Source organism: Ochotona curzoniae, unplaced genomic scaffold (assembly GCF_017591425.1).
Source record: "Ochotona curzoniae isolate NIBS_2020 unplaced genomic scaffold, NIBS_Ocur_1.0 contig_46, whole genome shotgun sequence".
Lineage (NCBI taxonomy): Eukaryota > Metazoa > Chordata > Mammalia > Lagomorpha > Ochotonidae > Ochotona > Ochotona curzoniae.
Genome location: NW_024466340.1, coordinates 1,665,216 through 1,685,210, shown reverse-complemented (window position 1 = coordinate 1,685,210; position 19,995 = coordinate 1,665,216). Strand labels below are relative to the sequence as shown.

The following is a 19,995-nucleotide window of genomic DNA, read 5'->3' as shown; positions in this document are numbered from 1 at the left end:
CCTCACCTAGCTCTTCACTTAATCTCTCATCACCTCCTCCTGCTTAATTTCTCTCACGCAGCCCGCCTCCCTACCCTTCCAACAGGAATATAAGAAACTCCAAGAAGTTTTTGTTTTTGTTTGACAGCCTCAAACGCCGAATTCTGTGTCTGACCACGTCGCAGTTGTGAGTTTGTTTTATTTAGGAAGGGCTGGACCAAAGCCTCAGGTGCGCAGGTGCCGAGCGCCGGCCGGCCAGCACGCCCCTCGGCCCGGGAGAGAACCGCACGCCGGGAGGCCACGAGCGCACGAACGCCGCGCCGGGGGGGCGTGGCCACCGCTCCGGAACTCAAAAGCAACGGCCGCGCGGCTTCCGGCCACGGCCGGACACTTCCCGCGGAGGGACTGTCCCGTGGCAGACACGAAGGCCCAAGGAGCTGCGACCATGGCCGACCAGGGCCTGGAAGAGTTCCGCCGGCGCTGGCAGGAGGAGCTGGCTCAGGCTCAGGCGCTGAGGAAGCGGCGACGGCCGGAGGCTGCGGAGCGGCGGCCCCGGCGGCCCGAGGTGACCCCCGGGCGAGGCGAGCAGGCCTCGGGGTACCTGGCGTTGGCCCAGGGTCTCCTTGAGGGCGCGGGGAGGCCTCCGGGGGCGCGGGCGTCCCGGGCCGAGAGGTCGGACGCCGCGAGCCGCTCCCGCTCCCCGCCGGTCCGCGAAGGCGCCGGGGGCAGCGAGCCCCTGGTGGACCAGCTCATCCGCGACCTGGTGAGTGGCGTCGCCACCTGTCGAGGGCCCAGCCCGGGCTTGCCCCCTCTGCCTCCCCGCCCGAACCCCTCGATGCGTTGAAAAATCACTTTTCTCTAACGTGTTCACGGTCTCCTCGTCGGAGAAAAACGAGTAGCTGTACACACACACACTCACATTGCGGGGGTCCTCTGGGGTCTGCACAGGTTCAGGCATTTTGGGAGTGTGAGTGGGGGAGTCTTTGGCAGGGTGCATGGGTGTGTCCGTGTCCGCGGATGCTGCTGGACACAGAGGGGTGACAGCGATGCTCTCACGAAACATACCCCTCTCTAGGCAGCAGTAACTAAGTTAGAGTGGAGGCTGCGAGGAGTGGATAAGCAGGGATTTTAACTTCTTTGGGTACTGTTGGTACTGTTTAGTTCTAGCTGTGCACATATTAAGAAAAATTAAAGCAAGAGAAAAAAAAAAGACTTAGAGGTACTGCGTGCAAGGCTGAGGCTTCAAAATCTGAATTTTGTGAGAGCAGTGATTCCCTGGAAGAATCAGGAGGGATTCTGAGAATTGTCATTTCAATAAAATAGTTCCCCGAAGTTGGGAGATAGGGGTGCTGTGAAATTCCCTCCCCCTTCCCCCAAGAGTTGGGACGGTGGGTTCGTTGCTTGAAGTTAGGTCTAAAGGGAGACAGTTCCTACCGGGTTTTGCTTTTTTATTTTTAAGGATTCGAAGGGCAGGATGATGGAAGAGGAGAGAGTGCTTCAGGTCTCCAAGGGGTGGGAAGGCGGGGGGCTAAGCTAGGCTGAAGTCAGGATCCTAAAACTCCAACAGGTTTTTCATATAGGGGCAATCCTAGGCTGCTTCCCCAGGTGCTTAACGCAAGGTGCTGCATTAGAGGTGGAGCAATTGGGGCTTGAACAGGGATGCCAGCACTGCAGGCAGTGTCTTAACTCGCTGTGCCCCAAGGCCATCCCCAACCTCTAGATTCCAGTTGGGAATAATCCAACAAATGGAAGTTGTTCCAAGTAGTGATGCCATTGTTTTCTGCAGTGCCAGGTTTTACTCAAGTGACATTTAATTGCTGCTTTTTGAATTTTCTCAAGTGTCTGGTCCAGGGCTCAGCTCTAATTCTAACATAGTTATCCTGTGAGATAGTTACTCACAGGGATTGAATTCACATCGGAGTTTTCCCCAGGTGAAACTAGCCTTGGTGTCAGAATCACCTGAGACCTTGGTCCAGTACAGGTGCTGGGCCTTCCCCACACCTGCTGAGCCCGCGGCCAGCGCAAGGGCCTTGAGAACTGGTGCCTGCCAGGAGCCAAGTGTGAACCTTGTGCTCCGAGAGCCTTCTGAGGAATAGGCCTTATTCCAAAAAGAGTGGAGAAACAAGCCGAGTGTCCTGCAGATAAGGGCCCTGTCCCAGCAGCGCATCAGCGGCGGTTGCCTGGGCAGCGGGGAGAAGCCCATCTGTCTGCAGGCTGTGTCTGGTTTCCTTTCTTCCTCCGAAGCACCAGGTCAGAGTGGCAGGATGCGCCTCCAAGGGTGGTGGGGGTCGGGGGGGTTGTTTTGTTTTGTAAGATTGATTTATTTGAAAGGCAGAGCTACAAAGAGGGTTACAGAGCTTCCATCCTCTGGTTTGCTGCAAAAGGTCATGGCGGCTGGAGTTGGGCCAGTCCAAAGCCAGGAGGCAAGCGCTGCTCCTGTGTCTCCCACATGGGTGTGTGGGCCCAGGCACTTGAGCTGTCTTCTGCTGTTCTAGACCATCAGCAAGGAGCTGGGAGCAACTGGGACAAATGGGATATGGGCACTGCACGTGGTAGCTTTGCCTACTATGCTGCAGCGCTGGCCCCAAGCACCTTTATTTATTGTTAAGGTTGTTATTTTGGGCCCGGTGCAATAACGTAGCGGTTAAAGTCCTTGCCTTGCACACACTGGGATTCCATGTGGTCACCGGTTCTAATCCCGGCAGCTCCGCTTCTCATCCATCTCCCTGCTTGTGGCCTGGAAAAGCAGTCGAGGACGGCCCAAAGCCTTGGGACCCTGTACCCGTGTGGGAGACCCAGAAGAGCTCCTGGCTCCTGGCTCCGGATTGGCTCAGCTCCAGCCATTGTGGTCACTTGGGGAGTGAAGCATCAGATGGAAGATCTTCCTCTCTGTCTTTCCTCCTCTCTATAGCCGCCTTTCAATAAAAATAAATCTTTAAAAAAAAAAAAAGATTTAAGGCCTGGTGGCATGGCCTAGCGGCTAAAGTCCTCGCCTTGAATGTGCCGGGATCCCTTTTGGGCGCTGGTTCTAATCCCCGCAGCCCTGCTTCCCATCCAGCTCCCTGCTTATGGCCTGGGAAGGCAGTTGAAGATGGCCCAAAGCCTTGGGATCCTGCATTCATTTGGGAGATCTGGAAGAGGTTCCTGGTTCCTGGCTCCTGATCAGCACAGCACCAGCCTTTGCACTCACTTGGGGAGTGAATCATTGGATGGAAGATCTTCCTCTCTGTTTCTCCTCCTCCTTTCTGTATATCTGACTTTGTAATAAAAATAACTAAATTTTTAAAAAAAGATTTAGTTATTTTTATTAGAAAGTCCTCGAATGCTTTCCCAGGCCACAAGCAGGGAGATGGTTGGGAAGCAGGGCCCATATAGAATCCCAGCACATGTAAGGCGAAGAGTCTAGCCACTAGGCTACCATGCTGGTCCCATCTTTATTTATTTTTTTAAAAAAGATGTATTTGAAAGTCAAATTTACAAAGAAGAGGAGAGAGATATCTTCCACCCACTGAGTAACTTCCCAAATGACCACAATGGCTGGGGCTGGGTCAGTTGGAAGCCAGGAGCCTGGAGCTTCTTCTGGATCTCCCACATGTTTGTAGAGACCCATTGACTTGAACCATCCTCTGCTGCTGTCCCAGGCACTTGAGCAGGGAGCTGGAGCAGCTGGAGCAGCTGGAGCAGCTGAAACTTGAACTGGAGCCGCTGTGGGGTGCGAGCGCCACAGTCACAGGCTTGATGCAGTGTACCACGGTGCCCCAGGCACCTTTCATTTTTAGCAGTATCTTGCAGGGTGGCAAGTTAAGGCAGCACTTGAAATGCTCACATTCGGTAGCATCCATACTGGACTGTCAGTTTGCATCCCCGCCATTTCATGTCTGATCCGACTTCCAGCTAGTGTGTCTTGGGAGGCAGTAGATGATGGCCCAAGTGCTCGAGCCCCTGCCACCCCTCTGTGAGACCAAGGTGGAATTCTGCCTGGCTCAGCCCTGGCAGTTGGGGACACTGGAGGGGGGTGAACCGTTCGATGAACAAAGTTTCTCTGTCTGCCTTTTCAGGTAGAAGAAAATAAAGATTAATAATAATTTTAAGAAGTTATGTTGCATACTGGCAAGACTTCATTCAACACACTCACACACACACACCTTACAGTAATTGGTAACACTACCATAAATAAAGCAATAATTTCATTATGTGGTTACTTACCGTCTCCTTGGTGCTGTCCTGAGGGTGTAGAGCCATTATCTCCTGCAGTATTCCCAGAGGCCGTCAGTACTGCTTCTTTCCAGCTCGCTTGGTTGATGAACATTAGGAAAGTAACTGAATTTCTTAAAAGACAGGAAACCCACACGGAATCTTCAGTCCGAGAAATAATACTTGTAGAAAAGGGCCGGATTCTGTAAGCCTCCGGGCACAGGTGGGCCATGCACCTGCTGTGGGTGAGGTGTTGCACACCTGGTCTTCCTCCGAACTCCTTGGGTGCTTAGTTTTGCACCTTTTCCAGATTCCAGCCACTGCTTTGTAAAGCTTTGCTTCACAGGGGCAGTCATTCTGTCACGTTAGTATTAAAGGTTGGGTAGCGTAGGAACATTCTGGGAATTATGACTATCTTGTTTTCCAACTTCAAAGTTTTTTATTTTATCTTTGGAAAGTATACGAATCAAATGCACAGCTGAACAGATTTTGACAAGTGGTATATAGATCTGTGGCATTACTGGGATGTTGGGATAACTCCCTCCCGCCAATCTCTGTTGTCTTCCACCCCAGGATAACCCTTACCCTGCCCTCTAGTGAGGTTGGTCTGTGTTTGAGCTGTGTGTAGATGGAACCAGGCCAGAAACTCTTGTGTCAGGTTCTTGTGCAAAGTGTTGTAAGGTTGAGATTGAGTCCCTGTTGATGGCACATTTTCTTTATTCATCAGTGATAGTGCTGGTGGATGTTCTAGATGGCAGGTTTGCTAATGGTCTGTTGGCAGTTGGGAGTGGCTGCTGTGGCATTTTGGTCATCCTTTGGAATGTGCGTGAATGTTTCTCTAGGCTATTCACCCAAGAGTGGAGCTGTGGGGTTGCAGCATGAATCTACCTTGGTAGACGCTGGCATGCAGGTTTACAAATCGGTTGTGTTTATGTACTTGCTTAGGACAGTAACCTGAGTTAGTGGAATATGTATTTTACTTTTTGTTGTAAATAAACAGCCAACTGAGATGACGTATGGCAGCTGAACTTGCTCCTGTCATCGGTGTGGTGATAGAGTGACACCCTGGGAAAAGCTTACCGTGTAGATATGTGATCTCAGTGTGTTGAGGTCTTTAGGTACATTTTAAAAATATTTTCATCCACTCAGAGGTAGAGCAAATGAGAATGAGAGCTTTCGTCCACTGGTTCACTCCCAAAATGCCTAGAAGAGCTAGGGCGAGGCCAAGATGAAGTCAGGAAGCCAAAGCTCCGTCCAAGTCTCCCACGAGGGTGCGGGAATCTGAGTACTTGGGCTGTGACCTGCTGCCTCCTGGAATGCATTAGTAGGAAGCTGGATTGGATACAGAGTGGCCAGGACCGAACCAACAATCAGGTACCTGATGCGGGGCTTGCAAGTGGCAGCTTATTCCCCCGTGCTACAATGCCCATTCCTAGATTTTTTAAAAGAACAACAAGAACCTTATTTTTACTACATGATAAAACTGTTGCTTAAAACAGCATTTATTCAGCTTGCCATTTTGCAGTGTGGCATGGGTGGGTTCATTCATGTGCCTGAGATTAACTGCTGGGCTCCTGAGCAGCTCTGCTACCTAGGGTTGTTATTAGTTGGCCGTGTGTGTGTGTATCTGTGTTAGGAGTCTCTCATTGCCCAACAGCTGGACCCAGGTGTATTTTCTGAGAGTTATGAGACAATAAGAGTGTGAGCACCCGTGTACAAGTGCTTTCAAAGTCTGCCTCGGCTATATTTATTATTGTGTTGGCTAAAGCAAGTCCTGTGGCCAGCCTGAGTTGGAGGGAACTTAGCCAAGTGGTTGGATACAGGGAGGCATGAAGAAGGAAGGCGCTGTTGACACAACAGTCTGCTCCCCAAATTCTTCCCTTTTAAAGTTGTTGGTAACATAACACTGCAGGTCAAGCAGAAACCTCTCTGCCAACTAGCTCTGCCTTGGCTCACCAGTTTGTGACCTTTGCCTTGTGCCTTCCCAGGAATCTTTGCTTGATATGTGAGTTGACAGCTTGTGAAAAGGAAGATTTAGTTCCATTTGGGAATCTCCAGAAACTATGACAGAGGCTGAACTTCTTGGTATGAAAGTGAGAAAAACACCTGTACCACTTACTTCTGTTCCTTCCCTGCTCTTCTGTAACCCTTGGCACACAGTGGTTATCCATGGGGCTCATGGCATTTTTGGTGCAGTCTCCTCTGACAGAATGCCACTGAAGTGGATTGGCAGTCTAGAGTCTGGCGTCTTCTCTTGGGTAGGTGAACAGCATTGCTTTTGGCTGCCTTCCTCTTGGGTTGAGGTCAGAACCTCTGATGGACAGGAACAGTGGAATTCTCTGCTCCCGAGCCTCTTAGGCAACTTTTACCAGCACATACAAGTCGTCGCTTTTTCGGGGATGGACTGGGAGTAACTGGATTGACACTTGAGGTCTTTTCAGTCCACTGTTGACCTAGGGAAAGGAGTGACAGCCTGGTCAGCATGTCAGAGGCGTTAGGTTCCTGTTCTCTTTTGCTTCTTCGTTCTCTTGCTTCATGACCTCGGGGTTCTCGGAGATATTGAAAGTCTGGGTAGGATGACAGGTGTGTCCATCCCTCCCACCCCCTTCCTTTTTTCTTTTTTTAAAAATTTACTTGAAGAGTTGAGGTGGGGTGGGAGAAAGAGCCTCCATCTAGTGGTCCACTCCCCAGATGGCTGCCACAGCTGGAGTTAGACCTGTCTGAGGCCACGAACCAAACTTCCTCTAGGTCTCCTGCTTGGGTGCAGGGACCCAAGGATCTAGGCCATCCTCCACTGCTCCCCAGGCCACTGCCATGGAGCTGGAGCAGAGGTGGAAAAGCTGAGATACGAACCAGCTTCCTTGTGAGATGTGGGCCCCCATAGGGGAAAAGGATTAGTCCGCTGTGCCAGCATACAGGCCCCTGCACTTGCGTTTCTCCCTTGAGCAGGGTGATACTCTCCAGTAGTGTGGTCCCATTTTTTGTTTTTAAGATTTATTTATTTGGAAGGCGGATATGGAGAATCTTCCATGCACTGGTTCACTCCTCACATGGCTGCAAAGGCCGGTCTGAAGTCAGTAGCTTCTTCCAAGTCTTCCACAAGAGTGTAAGGGGCCTAGTACTGGGGACTTCTCCCCTGCATTTCCAGGCACATTAGCAGGGGGCTGGAGCAAAAGTGGAAAGTCGGTTGCTTAGTATGGAATGTTGGTTCAACTGGCAGTGGCTCAGTCAACTGTGCCACAGTGCCAGCCCCCTATTTTATTGAGGTGCATCAGGGCTCCGGGTAGCAAACAGTGAGCGCTGAACTAAAACCACATAAAATCCCAAACTTGCATCTTCATTCATTCAAATGAACGTTATAGGTGATAGTGCTTGCTCTAGGTGCTTACATGGGTGAGTAGAAATCTCCTCTTCTTATCCCTGTTCTCCTTTTGTTGGCTTCATTTGCAGGCAGACTGTCCCCTTTGAAGAGAACATAGTGAGTACTGGCCACCTAGCAACTTTCTTTCTCTTAGCAACTCAGAAGTAAGAGCATGTTTTCTGATCTTTGCCACAAAAGCCATGTTTCTAAATTCCTGCTGATCCACACTGGTTCATGTTCTGAGATTCCAGTAGTCCCTGATTGAAATTAGCCAGACTGGTATTCAGTGCTCACCCCTGAAGGTAAGAGTCAGCCTCACCCAAGTTGTGTTCAGGGAGAAGAGGGTGGTTTCCAAAGAGAGAAGAGAGCCATGGCCCTTGTCACGGCCCATCTTAGAATGCCTGGTTAGAAGTCTGGCTCTGCTTCTGGTCCAGCATGCTGCTAATACACACTGAGGGCGGCAGCAGGGGTTGGCTCATGTGCTTGGGTCCCTGCCCCTCCTAGAGGCAGCCCCTTGCTCCTGCCTGTCTGTGGTGGGCATTTCAGAAGTGAACCCGTGCTTTACAGATACAGTGAAACTAAGTTAGAAAGGGGCTAGATGGCTAAAGTCCTTGCCTTGCTCATGCCAGGATCCCATATGGTGCCGGCCCTGCTTGTGGCCAGCTCCCTGCTTGTGGCCTGGGAAAGCAGTTAAAGACGGCCCAAAACCTTGGCATCCTGGCCCCAGAAGAGGCTCCTATTTCCTGATTTCAGATCGGCGCAGCTCCAGCCATTGCGGCCACTTGAGGAGTGAATCGTCAGATGAAAGATCTTCCTCTCTCTCTCCTCCTTTATGTATATCTGTATATCTGACTTTCCAGTAAATATAAATAAACTTTATTAAAAAAAGGGGGGGTGGTTAAGATGTGGCACAGAAGCAGAGGCAGACGCAAGTCCACGTTAGGAGGTGAAGCAGTGCGAACTCTGGGAAAGTGCGTTTTCTGTTTGACCATGCCAGTGTGCATCCTATAAAGACAGGGGTGGGTTCTGAGAATGTATGTTAGCAAGTGTCATTGTGCAGATGTCATAGTGTGCACTTAGATGGAATCTGTCAGTGACTTGGTGAGGCTCCTGATTCAGTCCAGAGACAAAGCAAATGCAAATGTGTAAGGCTGCTGCCAGCATAATACCATACACTACTTTAGTCAGCAGTTTCCTTAGAAAAATTATTTATTTTGAAAGTATTGGAGTGAACGAGAGAGAGTTCTGTTGGTTCACTTCCCAGATAGCGCAACGACCAGGACCAGGCCAGGTGCCAGCAACTTCATCCAGGTCTTCTGTGTGGGTGGCAGAGACCCAAACCTGTGCCTTCTCCTGCTTGTTTCAGGTCATTAGGGAGCTTGATTGGAAGTGGAGCAGCCCTGATGGCTTAACCTGCTATTACATAGCACCAGTCCCAGTCAGCATTTTTCTAAGTGGGCGTATACTCTAAAATCAGGTAAATATATAAACCAGTAATGTAGTTGTTGGATAACATTATTGACAATTGTGTCCGCAGCCGTATGTGCTGGACTTAAGCAACCTCAGGTGTGGCAGGTTTGTTTATGCTGGTGTCAGACAACAGTGCTGTGGCAGGAAGTTTTCAGCTCCATTGTAATTTCTGTGGTCTGTGTGTGCAGTTTTTGACCAAAACCACCTTTTGTGGCATTTCATTTCCTCTCTGCAGAAACTTACACTGACAAACTGCTAGCTTCCCTCCTCCATGCGTTGGGAGTCATGGAGGTAAAGAAGCTTCTTGCTCTTTCCTCATCACCACCCTGGGCAGTAGGGCCCCGTCCAGGCTGTTGAATGAAAGCAACAGGCAGAATGGCTGCCTTGTAGCAGCAGCTTTATGAAGAGAACCTGGGGTTGTTACAACCCTGTGTGCATTCAGAACCTTCTTTAAGATTGGAGTTTCCCAGTTTCCACACTGCAAGCCAGTGTGTATCAGTCACTGTCACGGTGTAGCTTGTCGGAGCCTGTGTCCGTGCTGATGGCAGGGTCAATTCAGCTGCTTAACTGCCTTCTGTTTTTAAGTTAGGGGCAAATAAGGAAGCTTCTACTGTGAACAGCTTATGTCAGGTTCCTACAGAACATGACAGCCAACTGAGTCAAAAAGGACTTGTGTCTTAATCACCTAGAATGACTCTCTGCTGTTCTTTACCTCCATTTTAAGGCTCAGCTTGAATTCCATCTTGTATGTTAACTCTTCCCTGCCCCTCTAGCCCATATTCCCACCTTTCCTCCAACTGAAAAATCCTTGTTGTCAGTGCTCTTCATTTTTCTCCCATTAATCATGAGTTAGGTCTCTTCTTGGAGTCACTTTGAAATGGGCTCTGGGTCTACCAGAACAACTGTAACTTAGATCATGACTTCATTGAAAGCTTCTGCCCAAAGCGGATTGGGGGCTCCTTTCCTTCCTTCCACAAAATGCTCAGTCAGGAGCCTCACAGTACCAGGTGCCATTCTCAGCGCTGGACATCCATCAGTGAACAAGTTGAACACAGGAAGACAGCCTGTGCCCTTGTACATCTTAGATCCTGGGCATTGGGAGCTAGACAGTGGATGCTCTTGGGAAAAAGGCAGGTCAAAGGGAGAGAGTATGCATGTATTGTGGACAGTGCTGTGGTTTTCAGCAGTGCTGTGTGAGAAAGCCCTTCTGGGAAGATCATATTTCATGGGGGACCGAAAGGAGGTGTGAAGGAGTAGCATGCAGAGACCTCTGGGGTGGGGCATTGTAGGCAGAGAGCAGTGAGGGCAGAGGGTCCATGGTGTCCTAGTGAGTCCTGAGCTGGGTTACTGCCTTGTTGTCTTGATGCTTGCTTTTTAATTATTATTTTTTTTATTTGAAGGCCAAAGACCTTCCATCCATTGATCATTACCCCAAATGTTTGGGAGGGGCGAATGGGGGAAGGGAGAGCCAAAGGAGGACAAGCGGTTTGGGAGAGATAGTGATTGGTTTTGCATCTGTTGGTTCACTCCCCGAAAGCCTGCAACAATCAGGGCTGGTTTTGGCCAAAGCCAGCATCCCAGAACTCATTTCAGGTCTCCCATGCAGGTGGCAGGGACCTGGGTACTTGCATCACCACTGCTGCCTCCCCAGGTGTGCATTAGCAGGAAGGGTAAAATCAGAAGCAAAGACTTGAACCCATGCCCTGGGGTATGGTGTGTGGTTGTCTGAAGCAGCATCTTAATTGCTGCATCTGAACCCCACTCCCGTCTTGATATCCTTAACCATTTTGGAAGCAGGGGCTCCAAATGGTTTCACACTGAACCCTGCAAATAATGTAGCTGATCCTGATGGTGGGTGGGAATGTTGCTGGCAATATCTGAGACCCTTGACCAAAGAAGTTCACTCCCACACTGCCACCCATCTGGGAGCTGAAGCTTCCAGTGAAGAAAGCTCCCCTTCCCATTGTTTGCCCTCATTGTTTTGTCCTAAAATTCTGACTCCAGTTTGGATTGAAAGGGGCTTTGAAAGCAGAGGTCCAGGGTGTTTCACTTCACAGCAGTTTCCTTCACTGCATACCCGACCTCCTGGCATTCCCCCAGTATTCCTGCCCAAATCCTTCAGATTTACCTTCTCCACCATCTTTGCCCCTTCCCCTGCCTCTTCCCCCACCCCGACTTTTCAAGATTTATTTGAGAGGCAGGCAGAAGAGGAAAGAGATTTCATTTCCTGGTTCACTCTCCAAATGGCCTCGATGGCTGGGGTTGATTCGGGCTTACAGTGAGGATTCTGGAACCCATCTAGTCTCCCACATAAGTGCTTGCGCCATTTTCCATTGCTTTCCCAGACATATTAGCAGGGAGTTGGATTGAAAGTGTAGTAGTGTGGTCTAGTAAGCTAGGCCTTTTCCTGTGACACTGGCATCCCGTATGGGCGCGAGTTCATGTCCTGGCTGCTCCACTTACAACCCAGCTCCCTGCTTATGGCTTGGGGAAACAGGGTGGCCCGAGTGCCCTGGGACCCACATGGGAGAGCTAGAAGAAACTTCAGGCTCCTGATTTCGGGTTGGCTCTTCTCTGGCTGCTGTGGCTATTTAGGCAGTGAACCAGTAGATGGAAGTGTTCTCTCTCTTTCTCTCTCCCCTCACCTCTTTCTGTAAACCTGACTTTCAAATAAAAATAAAATCTTTAAAAAATGAAGTGGAGCAGTGTTCTTGCACCAGCACTCTGATACGGGATACACTTGTGGTAGGGAGCTGCTTAACGTGCTGTGCCACATTGCAGCACCCACCAGCTTCCCTGTCAGAGTCCTCAGGGAAGTCTTATAGTAGGTGGTAAATGAGAATGTGTCTGAGTTGGAAAACATGTTTTTGCTTTAAAAAATGGCATAGATATTTATTGTACATCTGTGTGCAAGGCACAGAACTGGTTAGTTTGTACAGTTCAGCTCCAGCACCCACATGTGCAGTCAGCACATATTTAGACACATATTTAATGAATGTGTTTTGCTCTTTGTCATAGCCAGGCACAGGGAAAAGGTGAAATGTTAACCTTGGCACTTTGTTGACTGTTGGTACTTTGTGGACTGCTTGGGAACTTAACCATTCTCTTAGCATTGTTTCTTTGGAGAAATTGTTCCCAAGTTCTCAATAGCTGACATACTGCCGGACTTTGGAAGTAGGGCTGCACTGCCTTTTGCAGTCCTCTGTTACTTCGTTTCATGTGGTCAGGGCTCATGTCCCTATGTGGGTGCTGTTTCTGCCGTGTTTACCAAGAGTACCTGTCAAGTGTGTGGCTCTGAATTCACATCGTGTTTTGAATGTAAGTTACTATATTTTCTGTGACTGTGAAAATATTCTGTGCTTAGTGTAGAAATACTTAGGAAATTCACAGAGAATAACAAAGAAGAAAACAGTAAAACTAGAAAGAAGGAAACAAATATCCTATTGCCATTGTTCAGAGGCAATTCAGATGTTCTTATTTTCTGAGTATGAGGATTGAGGAGTGGGTGTTTGCATCCTATGACAGAGCTTGAGTCCTGAGTTCAAGTCCCAGGTCCATTTCTGATCCAGCTTCCTGCTAAAGCAGGTGCTGGGAGGCCGCAGGTGATGGCTTGAGTGTTTGGGGCTCTGCCAGCCATCTGAAAATCAGCATGGAGCGCCTGGCCCAGCACTGGCTGTCGTGGGCATCCAGTGGATGTGATCAGGTGGAGTTTTCCTCCTCTCTCTTACTCTGCTTTTCAAGTAAATAAAAATGAATTTAAAAGAACAGAAGGAATACATAAATGGCATAGGCTGGAGGTTGTAATCGGAAGTCTAGCTATTTGGAGAATGTTTGAGATTTTTCCCAACCAGTGTTTTCTTCTCATGGAAGAGGCAGGTGAAACTGGAACTTACCTCTTCTGAGTGAGATCTGCGCTGTCTCTTGGCAGTTTTGTACTATCTTTACAAGTTTATCTTTGCACTTTGAGATAAGGTTAGAGAACAGTCTCCTTTCAGTCACGGAGATGTTATTCTGAATCTCTTACTTGAGCCAGTGGTGCTTTTTTAGTTCTTACAACACCGTGGAGAGCACTCATTCTTGGAGTTTACCCTGGAGATGTCCATGGAGAACAAAAACCCCAAGTCAAGTTTCTTCACTTTTTACTGATTTGGTTCTCAGTAATTACCCTTTCTTCTCTTCAACAAGAGAAGACAGATTAAATTTCCAACAGGAAGGCACAAAACCAATCCTTTTACAGAATTAGTCTTACATTAGCACACAGGAGTACCAGTCTGCTCCCGTGGGAGGGATCTGCTTGCCATTTCTCTCAGCATTTTTGGAGTTATTCCAGTAGACATTGGGAAAATCTACTATTCTCTGACTTAAAATCAGCAAGTAACATGACCCCTCTGTGTTTTCCCCTTGGTTGGGTAAGAGGGGATGGATTGAGTTTTGTGTTTGCCTGTGATTTAGGGTTGTGCGTCTCACCTCTTAGTGTGCAGAAGTGTCCCCTGAGAAGGAGCTGCCTTCTTGAGGCCCTCCCCCAGGGCAGGCAGGGTAGACGCTGGGCAGCTTTGGTGTAACTCACAAGTGATATGGATGCGTGACACAGGACACGAGTCAGCAGCAGTGTCTGAGCCGTTGGCAAGTCAAAGCTGGCTTGGATGTTATCAAAAAGATCCTCACCCCCACATTGGAAGGGATAGCAGTACTTTGAATTTATTGTTCTTCTCTAGTCTGAATTTGGCCCATCTCACAGCACAGGACCTACTGGATTCTTGCCAAGTTATTCTCTAAACTTTTGTCGTCAAATTGATATTTATGTAGTGTGGCCAAGATTTCTTTTTCTATGCTGTTATTTCCAGTGTCTGTCTTTTCTTCTCTTTCCAGGCCATCTTTGTTCTGAAATGCTAAGCTGTCCACTTTTAAGTCCATACAGAAGTTGGGTTAATGTGACGCAAGACATTTTGGATGACTGTGTGCTCCCTGTTGCCAACAGGGAGTTAGGATAGCATCCTGTATGTGAGGAAGCATTTTTCTGCATGCAGTAGCTAGCATTTTCTACCTGCACTTTGAGCTCTAGGAACGCGAGTCTGTGCTGGAGATGAGACTCGTGTGGTTAGTGGGCTGCAGCTTTGGCCTATCATGTGGCTTCACATTCATGTCAAATTAGGCAGGCCTGTAAGACCGATGTGGGCAGTTCCAGGCTCAGACATTCTCCTAGTGTTTAATCTCTTCTTGTCAGGTGTTGCTGAGAGCACATTCACAAGCTTGTTGGCAGGTTTGTGTAGTATTAATCTCACTTTTCTGCATTCCAGTGTACCTGACTGAGTGAAAAGGCAAGGGTAAGTTACCTCGGCTGGTGCCTCTCGAGTTGTGCATAGAAATCTCCGGAAGGTGTTCATCGTGTGGCACTCCTGTGCCAGGCCTGCAGCTTTGGAACAAATAAGTTTTCCACAGAACAGACTTCTGAGGTGCAGATCTGCATGTGGGTGGTTTAGGGGTTGGTTTTCAGAGAGGACCTGAGTTGAAGCAAGGAAGCAGCCGTTGGAACCAGAAATTGTTCTGTCTCTGGGCCTAGAAGTTGGCCCAGCAGCCTGCTTCAGTGAGCCACTGGCAGGCGACTTCCCCATGGGGAAGGGGTCTTTCTGACCTCAAAGAGGGCAGCTGAGTAACAGCTCGTCCCTCCCTCCCCAAACAACTTCGCTACCTTCTTTTATTGTGTTGGTATTTCTCCCCTAATTGTAGAACAGGGATTTTTTATCTACATCCATGAAAGATGGATGCTGATCCATTTCATGGAGTTGTAATTTTTTTTGTTGTTGTTGGAAAGTCAGATACACAGAGAGGAGGAGAGACAAAGAGGAAGATCTTCTGTCTGGTCTGATGATTCACTCCCCAGGTGAGCACAATGGCCGATGCTATGCCGATCCGAAGCCAGGATCCAGGAACTTCTTCTGGGTATCCCACACGGATATGCAGGGTCCCAAAGTTTTGGGCTGTCCTCGACTGCTTTCCCAGGCCACAAGTAGGGAGCTGGATGGGAAGTGGAGCTGCTGGGATTAGAACCGGCGCCATATGGGATCCCAGCGCTTTCAAGGCGAGGACTTTAGCCGCTAGGCTACACCACCGGGCCCAAGTTGTAATTTTTAAAAAGACATTTGTTTATGAGGTAGTGTGACCTAGAGGGGAAGAGGTGGAGACAGGCATCGTGTGACTGCTGGTTCATTCCCCAAATGGTGCCAACAGTTGGTGCTGGACCAAACTGATGCCAGGAATCTGGAACTTCATCTGCATCTCTCACGTGGGTGACATCTTCCACTGCCTTTGCAGGCACGTGAGCATGGAGCTGAATCGGAAGTGGAGCAGCCAGAATTTGAAGCTGCACTAAAGGTGGCGGTTTAATGTGCTGTCCTCCAACATTGTCTCTAGTGTATGGGCACAGTGGCTTCAAATAAATTTGGCTCTGTAATGTTGGTGCTTACATAGTTACAGTTCAGTGGTTTAAAATAGTGGCCACATTTTAGAGCTGACTTATTTCCTGTGTACCTGCTGTAGCTGTGGCTGAGCTAGGCCAAAGTGGGGGAACCAGGAACTCAATAGAACTCTGTGGCAGAGGAAGAACCTGAGCCATTGCCTGCTGTCCCCCAGAATGTGCACTGGCAGGGGAGACTGGAGAGAGCCTGTGAATCCAGGCACTCTGGTGTGTGGCCCAGGTGTCTTTTTTTTCTTAAGGATCTGTTTTTATTAAATAAATGAAAGGCAGATCTGCACAGAGAAGGAGAGACAGAAAGATCCTCCATCTGCTGGTTTACTCCCCCAAATGGAGTAGCCCAGACAGGAGTGCTGGCCAGTGCACTTGGCCCGGTGGCTGGGCTGGTGTGGTGGCAGAACCAGATTTATGCCTGTGTAGCTTTGCTGTGTGCCTCCATGCTGTATCACATCTCAGATTGTGGCCACAGGAACCAGGGAGAAGGTGGTGGTCTTGGGATCCCATCAGAGGCACTACCATCCAGATTGGGAACGGAGAGTAGGCCAGTGGGACAGGAATGAGACGGAAAAATCCTGCTTCCAGAAATGTGCCTTTTTTTGCCCTCAGAATATTTCCACAGTGCAGATGGTGTCTGGTGTCTTGTCAGGGTCGTGTCAAGACCAGAAACTGATACACAGTGAGTCCTGGATAGGACCTACTGAAGAAAGCGAGAAAGCGAGGCCTGGCATGTCTGACTGTGAAAAGCTAAACAAGACTTCAGTTAAAGGAGCGTAGGTTTTGTTGTTGTTGTTCTGGAAACCCCTATCCTCTATGTGAGGATAGGGAACATTCTGTGTCTTTACCAAGGGGACAAAATAGGCCTCTCCACTTGGCATGGTCGGGGGTGGTCCAGGGTACAAGTGATGATCTGCTTTGCATGCAGCCCTCTTTACATCTTCTGGTGGAGTTTGAAGTTGATCTGGGCTGAGGGAGGGTGGTGCCTCTTTGTTGATGTGGGAAGCCAATTAATCGAGGGAGGGGAACTAGCCTGACATTAGACCAATAACTTTCCATTATTTTTTTAGGCCAGGACCCCTTTGCCTTCCCATTACACTTGCAGATTTTTTCCTGTTTTTTTCTGTATGGCCGATGTTCCTCCCTTGATTTCACATTCTGTTCCTTCTTTGCCCAAGAGGCCTGTCAATGCTCACTCCTTTTTTCCTCTAGAGATCCGTTTTGGCCCTGATGCGTAGCCTTGCTCTGTTTTTGCAGTTGGATATCATGTTCTTTTCATATGCTCTGGATTATCTTTTAGCCCCGAGTCTCCTAGATGAACAGAAATATGATTCCAGAGGAGATCTTTACCCTGAATCTTAGTAGGGTCTGAATCAGTATTCAGAGTCCCTTAAAAATGCTGAGACTATTTTCTATTCTGAGACCGCAGCCTTGGAATACATAAAACTGTTGTGTTTGCATGGTGAATTAACAATTTGCTTGCAACCAGTCACTGATGTCAGCCAAAGCTTATTAAAAATGAATTTTATTAAGTGAGTTCTGCTGGTACAAAGAGCACAGCCTTCTCTCACTTTGTAGAACCAGATCCCGAAGTGTGCCTTGGCAGGTGGGGTTGGGAGCAGGCAGAGGGGTGCATATGCATGTTTGGCTTTTTCTATTTCACCCTCGTTATTTCTTTGTGCTACCAAGACCGTCTTGACAGCCTTATCTCTCAACTAAAGCCTGTTACCTCATCTCTAATTGCCCATCCAAAGGCAGGCAAGCTCTGATTTCCCCGCATTAATAAATGACACTGAAGAACTACTGCTTTGTTTGCGCTGGCTCCCTCAGGTTCATCATGTAGGCCCTGCCTCGCTCCAGCACCCGGGGACAGTGCCGTTCACCTCACGAGCAGTGCCTGTTTACTTTCTGCTTGTGTTCACAGCACTGTGTTTCTCCGATGAAAACATTCAGTGCCCTCTGAGTTGGGGGCCATGGCACTTGTCCTGGGGACTGGCTGGCGTCCTGGATTTCAAGGCTTCTTTCTCAGCTGCTTGCCTTGCTTTGAGAGCCAGGGGGCCAGCTTCCTGTGATGCACCCAGTATGTAAAGTGGTGCCGTTGCCACCTTTTTTTGAAGCGTTGTAGGGTGGTGTTCTGTGGCTGGCTTAAGAGGACGGGAGGAGGGTAGGTTTCTGAGGAATTGGGTGTGGCTAGCAAGTCCTGAGTGAGTAACTGTTTTGTGAAATAGTGAGGAGACTCCCTGCTGCGACATAGCTCATGTCTCTTAATACCACCCGAGAGTCTGTCAGTCATCGAAAGGGTCTGTAAGTGGAAGTTACTGTCTTACATCAGAATTGTAAGCTTATTTCTCTTTTTCCTTCTCAGAATGAATTGGATGATGTGCCCTTCTTTGATGTTCAACTGCCTTATGAATTGGCAATCAACATATTTCAGTATCTGGGCCGGAAAGAACTAGGAAGATGTGCACAGGTAAGTTGTCATTAACAGGTGTTCAGGATTTTCTAGCTGGATGGCTAATGTCCAGGAAGATCCAGGGTAACAGAAACTTTCATTCAGTTGGATATTTCACAAAATTAACACAGCAATTTCCCTTGAAGGAAGGCAACTTCAACTTATAGGATTGTGTTCCGTGTCACTGCTTCTGTGGCCATTTACCCTAGCGTTCTCCTCCCTGCATTCTGAGCCTAAGCACTGACCCATGGCAGTGAGCTCCAGGCTGGAGCTGGCCTGTGCTATTGATGTATTCACTGTTTTTAATATAAAGTGGTGAGCTCTGGATTAAATCCAGCCAGTTAGCTTGGTAACTGTGGGTCAGCTGTGAAGTCATGTTTTAGGTGGACAGTGCACACTGCTCTTTGGATAACGCAGCCTGCTGGGTGCCAGACCTGAGAGACTGGAGTTCCAGTGAGGCCAACTCAGGTTTACCATGTGGGACTTAGTGTAGGACAGACAGATGTGGACTGGAGTGGCAGGAGATTGTCTAGGCCAGATCTCATTTTGCACATGAATCCAAGGGAACCCATGATAAAAATGAGGATTCGGAATCAGAAGGTCTGGGGTAGCGTCTGATGGTCTGCCTGGTAACAGTATTGCTTTGATCACACTTTGAAAAGCAAAGGTTTTTGCTGTTAAACCTGTCTTTTGACAGAGTGTGCATGATTGAATTTTGCTCAGTTTATTTTAGTTGATAAAGAAGTTATGTTTATCATGTGTTATGGTATGTTCTGATATCTATACATTATAGAATGGCTGAGCTGAGCAAATAACATGCATTATCTCACGTGTGTTTTGCGGTGAGAACACTTAAAATATATTTGCAATTTTCAGGTGTGTAATCTGTTAGTGACTGTAATTATCACTTCATACATTGGATCTCTTGAACTCATTCCTTCTGTCCAACTGAAATTTTGTATCATTGGACCATTCGTTATCTCCAAACTCCCAGCCCATTTTTAAAAAAAAGATTTATTTTATTGGAAAGTCAGATATATGGAGAGGAGGGGAGACAGGAAGATCTTCCGTCCATTGATTTACTCCCAAAGTAGCTGCAACGGCTGGAGCTGCAACGATCTGAAGCCAGGAGTCAGGAACTTCTTCTGGATTTCCCATGCAGGTGCAAGGCCCCAAGGCTTTGGGCCACAGGCAGGGAGCTGGATGGGAAGCAGGGCCTCTGGGATCAGAACCAGCAGCCATATGGGATCTGGGAATGTACAAGGCGAGGACTTTAGCTGCTAGGCTACCATGCCAGGCTGAATTTTTCTCTTCTTAAGGTTGGATAGTATTCTTCTTTAGCTATACCACATATCTGTTACTCGTTTGTCCAATGATTGCATACCTTGGCTATGAACATAGAGAGCAGATACCTGTTCACCATACTGAGTTTATTGCCTTTGGGATTTCTGGATCATGTGGTTGTTCTGTTGTAGCTTTCTGAGAACTTCCATACTGTTTATCTTAATGGTGCCACTAATTGCATTCCTATCAGCCGTGTACAGGTGTTCTCTTTTCCTCATTAATACTTCTTTTTCATCTTTTAGGTAATAGCTGTTCTCATGGCTATGTGGTGATAGCTCATTGTGGGTTTAGTTTCCAGGCTTCTGGTGATGTTGAACATTTTTCATATTCTTATTGGTCATTGCATATCCTTTGAGAAATGCTTATTGGGTCCATTGACTCGGTTTTTTAAATACATATCTTCCATGAGCTTTTAGCTCATGCCCTCTGTCTCAATACTTTATCTTTTAAAATACATTTTATAAATGTATATTTTATAATACTATTTGAAAGGTGGAGTTGGGGATGGGGGACAGAGAGAGATTTTTCCATGTGCTGGTTCACTGTCCAACTGGCCATAACAGCTGGGGCTAGACCAGACCAAAGCCATTGTCTTCATCTGGGTCTTGTATGTGAGTGCAGAGGCCCAGGGACTTGGGCCATCTTCTACTGCTGGATCTAAAGTCAAACAGCTGGGACTTGAACCAGCATCACAGGCAGTGGCTGACCCCACAGCCACAACGGTGGCCT

General features: G+C 48.2%; 1 protein-coding gene across 2 annotated transcripts in view; it reads left to right on the top strand.

Annotated features, from left to right (window-relative positions):
* The first annotated feature begins 369 nt into the window (after window positions 1-369).
* The window catches only part of FBXW8 (F-box and WD repeat domain containing 8), a 109,336-nt gene continuing 89,710 nt past the window's right edge, over window positions 370-19,995 (top strand). The window contains exons 1-2 of one of the 2 annotated variants that reach the window (XM_040986928.1): window positions 370-742; window positions 17,836-17,940. In XM_040986928.1, coding sequence (XP_040842862.1) covers window positions 425-742; window positions 17,836-17,940 — 423 coding nt within the window. In that variant the 5' untranslated portion in view covers window positions 370-424. The remainder of the gene's footprint in view (window positions 743-17,835; window positions 17,941-19,995) is intronic. The other variant, XM_040986929.1, reaches the window with a different exon arrangement.